Source organism: Silene latifolia, chromosome 11 (assembly GCF_048544455.1).
Source record: "Silene latifolia isolate original U9 population chromosome 11, ASM4854445v1, whole genome shotgun sequence".
Classification (NCBI taxonomy): Eukaryota; Viridiplantae; Streptophyta; class Magnoliopsida; order Caryophyllales; family Caryophyllaceae; genus Silene; species Silene latifolia.
Genome location: NC_133536.1, coordinates 180,036,794 through 180,040,788, shown reverse-complemented (window position 1 = coordinate 180,040,788; position 3,995 = coordinate 180,036,794). Strand labels below are relative to the sequence as shown.

Sequence of the window (3,995 nt, the reverse complement as noted above, 5' to 3'; positions counted from 1 at the left end):
CAATGTAATCTAATTTCCCTTGTCATGCAACGCCAATTAATTTATTATGGGAATGCCAATTAATTTATTCTGGGAAAAAATGGGGAAAAAATTGGATTCCCAACAGACACCTTAGTGTTCGCCTTCCACCACCTCTCCTTTTGACTTAATTATGGGACATAAAAATGAGACATGAGATGGTACTGCTCCCAAAATACTCGACATAACAATTAATCAACCCCATAAAACCATATAAGAATCACAATTTGATTTATTTTCATCAAATTTTGTCAAGAGAGAATAAACCCACAGAATACTGTTAGAAATTAAAATATAAACATGAAACATCCAAGAGGCAGTTAAACGAGTCAAACAATCAAAACATAGCTCAGCTTATGGTCAGTGACATTGACACATCATAAGACCGGTGCCAACAAATCAATAATGACGAAATTCAAAACAGATTGAACGAAACGAGTTATTCGATATTAACCCATTCATTGTTAGATGGCAATCAACACCACAGTATTATATGTTCTCAATTTATGCAATGATTTTCCTAAAGGCAGAGTAACAGAGATTCAACACTTCATCCCTTTTGATTGTCAAAAATTACAAAAATTCCTCATGTCTTCTCAATAGACTTGGAAGTTATGGCCAGAACTCGCCTGAACAACAGTCATATGACATGGATGCCAAATTAGACCTTGTAACCAGTGATTGTAAACCCTCTTCCTACAATTTCACCAGCACAAAACCATGCAAAGCACTCCAATCCAAACAAAGCGGCCACTCCTACTTCTTCGACCTTCGTCTCTTTTCTGTTCTTCCACACCTGCTTCAGTTGCTCCACTTCTTTCAGCAATGCCTCCCGGCGACTGGGTAAACTGCAGAAACCCATATTTAATAAAGCATCAGATGTCAATTTTAGTCATGAAAGGCAGATTTTTAGGATACATACAAAGGTGTGTTAGTCTGTAATGCAAGAAAGTGAAAAGTAGAGCTGTCAATGGGCTGAAAAGGATTTATCGAAATGTCCGGCGAAGTCAAATTTTGCTTTATTTTGATCCTTTCTATTTTCCAGCCAAAGACAGGAGTAACTTACAAAGTTGTTCCAACTTGTACTATTCTTTTGATTGACCCCTCCCCCTCAAGAAGGGACTACCAAGTTGCATACGAAACGGGTATGTACAATGTATTTTCACAAATTTACTTTGACTTGTACTGTTAACCCGTAATAAACCAACAAGCCTGTTTGTCTGTGAGCCAAAAAATTCTGTCAAGCTCATATAAACCATATAGCCATTACCCGTTATTACTCTAGCAAGGCGAGAAACAAAGTAGATTGATTCAAATTGAAAAACCATGGCCCTCATGGCTCAAACGGTTCAATTCTATAAACATGTCAATGCCTGAAAGGCTGAAACAATGTAAAAGGTTCAGTCCTATGTGACACCAACATGCAGTTTCAACACAGACTCCTAGACTACTAGAATTGAAGCTGTTTAACCAAAAGCCTACCAAATATCAAACTAAAACGAAATATACAAACCAATGTTACCAAGGTCAAAGTCACAAAGAAAGCTATTTGTTAATCCTGGTTAGGCTCATCACGAATTCAAGATGCACAGGTCATAGCGTCAATGGGTCATCCTAGATAAACTCAGAACTATAACCAACAGCATTCCATTAAGAAACACTCCGAAGGAATCAAGTAAACAATGTATGTTGTATATATTATATTGATTCATCTAAGGAAATTATTTGAGAATACCCACCTGGCAAGGCGCGTGTAGAACAGTTGCTGTGACAAACGACTGCATGTCTCAACGGTAGGTGGCTCCTGGACATATTGCTTGTTTTGCTCCATCATTTGCTTATAATAGACCTCCCCATGTTTAGACAGGAACTGTGTAGCCTGACAAGCCTTTGATTGTAACTGACGCAGCATTGATGCCATGGAATATCAACAAAACTACAAAAAAGACGTCAAGCATTGCATTACAATCATCATCTATATGAGATTACGAGGAGACTTGCATAAACTGACAATGGCTTTCACAATATATAGAAGCAGCACAATGAACTTTCAAATTTCAAAGATTCAAATCGTATAGTAAAAGAATATATAGATGCAGTGGCGTCGCCACTTTCTGTAAAATGAGGTCTCAAGACCTCACAACTTTCATTATAATATTTTAAAACGTAAAGCTACTACAAATACATGTTCACATATCATTGATTGACATATAAGACCCTGTTATTTCATATAGAAGGTTCTTAGCTAGAATATTTTGAATTTGATTTTGTCTACGACCATACACTTGACACTGCAATTTGTCTAGCTACGCAACTGTAGACATGAGCCTGTGACTATGTAAGTTTTTGTGTTCACACAAATAAAATAATTTCCCAAAAAAAAAATTAATAAGCCGGTTACACCGGAAACAAACTTCAATGAAAGCAGCCTATCATATAATGTCAACTAATCACCACAATAAATTCCCAAAAGTTGGCAAATCCAATGAAGCAATCCACAAATGAAAGTTCTAAGCAAAAAGAAAACCTCACACTGTTGACACGATGCATGCTATTCTCAAACTCTACACTGAAACTAACCCATCCACAGCCAATAAGTATACTATGCCCTCAGAACCATTCCCATAAAATATTTACTAAAAAGAAATCTCTTAAAGAGTTACAAGATGCTACATCAGGGTTCCAGTTAACTCTCATAAAAGAACCATCATCACAAAAAATACTGTTAACACAATCTCATATACCATGATTTAACTCCAGTAAAACCAAACGCTATCCAAGCATCCGGCATTACCTACCCGATCTTATAATAAAGAACAAAATTCCCAATTCATCACTCCTGTATAACTCCACCAAACTATATCGACGTCACACCGACAAAATACTGATAGACAGCACTACAACAGTTCCAAAACACAACTGTAAATCTGAAACCCATTTCCTTCAATCACTTATTATCTCTTTCTAATTGACAAACAGCACTCCAATTGTTCCAAAAAAGACCTAAATCAAACACCTAATAACAACAGAAATCCCAAACAGTCATCACATACGGTCAACACTATAATCATCAACCAAGATCTAGCAATCTAAGCATATAATAGGTATCAAAATCCCCAGTATAACATATTTAGATCATTTCAAACAACTCAAATTAATCCAGCAATTTTATAGCTCATAAATACGAACCAATTTACACATATCTCACAAATTACCATCACAGAAGAACAATGATCTAAAGATCCACCAAGTACCCAAAAAAACCCATAAAAATGAATACATCTAACGCATGAAAACCCAGAAATTAAAGCATTGATGAAGCAAAATCGAAACCAACATACATAAGATAAACACTAGATTTACGCGAAAAAGAAAAGGGCACAAAATTGATAGAAAATGAAGGAAAAAATGTAAGGGTAGGAGATTAAGATAGTAAAAGAGGAATTTACCAGAGTGAAAAGGCGGATGATTTGTTAAGGGTTGAAGAAGAGTGTGAGAGAGAAGAGAGAGAAGAAATGGAGGAGAGAGAGAGGGTAGGGTTTATATGAACTTCACCTTTGGGCTTGGTTGCATCATGCATGTGCTGATGTCGTACCTACCTTGGCTCTTTCTCCCTATTTCTCAACACAAATTCTCATTATAGACGGACACTATCCGTTTATACGTATAAACGGATACCATTTTTTCTCACAAAATACTCATTTCTATCCTTATTATTATAAAAGAGAATAGGGGTGTGACACCCCATTGTGAGTGCTTCTATCCCTAGCCGACGTCATAAATTACGGAAATGCCACTGAGTTAATTTTTCTTGGGGGCTGATTTATATCGACGACGTTTTAGTAAATATCGACGACGTTTTTCATAAAAAAGACGATGAATGTCCTTTTGACTTTATCACTCTAAAAAAAATTCTCTCAAATTCAACTAAATAAAAAACAAAAATCAACAACAACAATTAACAATATGTCGGATCT

The 3,995-nt window shown here is 36.1% G+C and overlaps 1 protein-coding gene across 1 annotated transcript; it reads right to left on the bottom strand.

Annotated features, from left to right (window-relative positions):
- Window positions 1-443: 443 nt before the first annotated feature.
- On the bottom strand, window positions 444-3,609 carry LOC141612116 (uncharacterized). The gene is made up of 3 exons (XM_074430833.1): window positions 3,468-3,609; window positions 1,758-1,954; window positions 444-866 (listed from the first exon to the last, which is right to left on the bottom strand). Exons 2-3 carry the CDS (start codon window positions 1,937-1,939, stop codon window positions 680-682), a joined length of 369 nt encoding a protein of 122 aa, XP_074286934.1. The 5' UTR covers window positions 1,940-1,954; window positions 3,468-3,609; the 3' UTR covers window positions 444-679.
- Window positions 3,610-3,995: the final 386 nt, after the last annotated feature.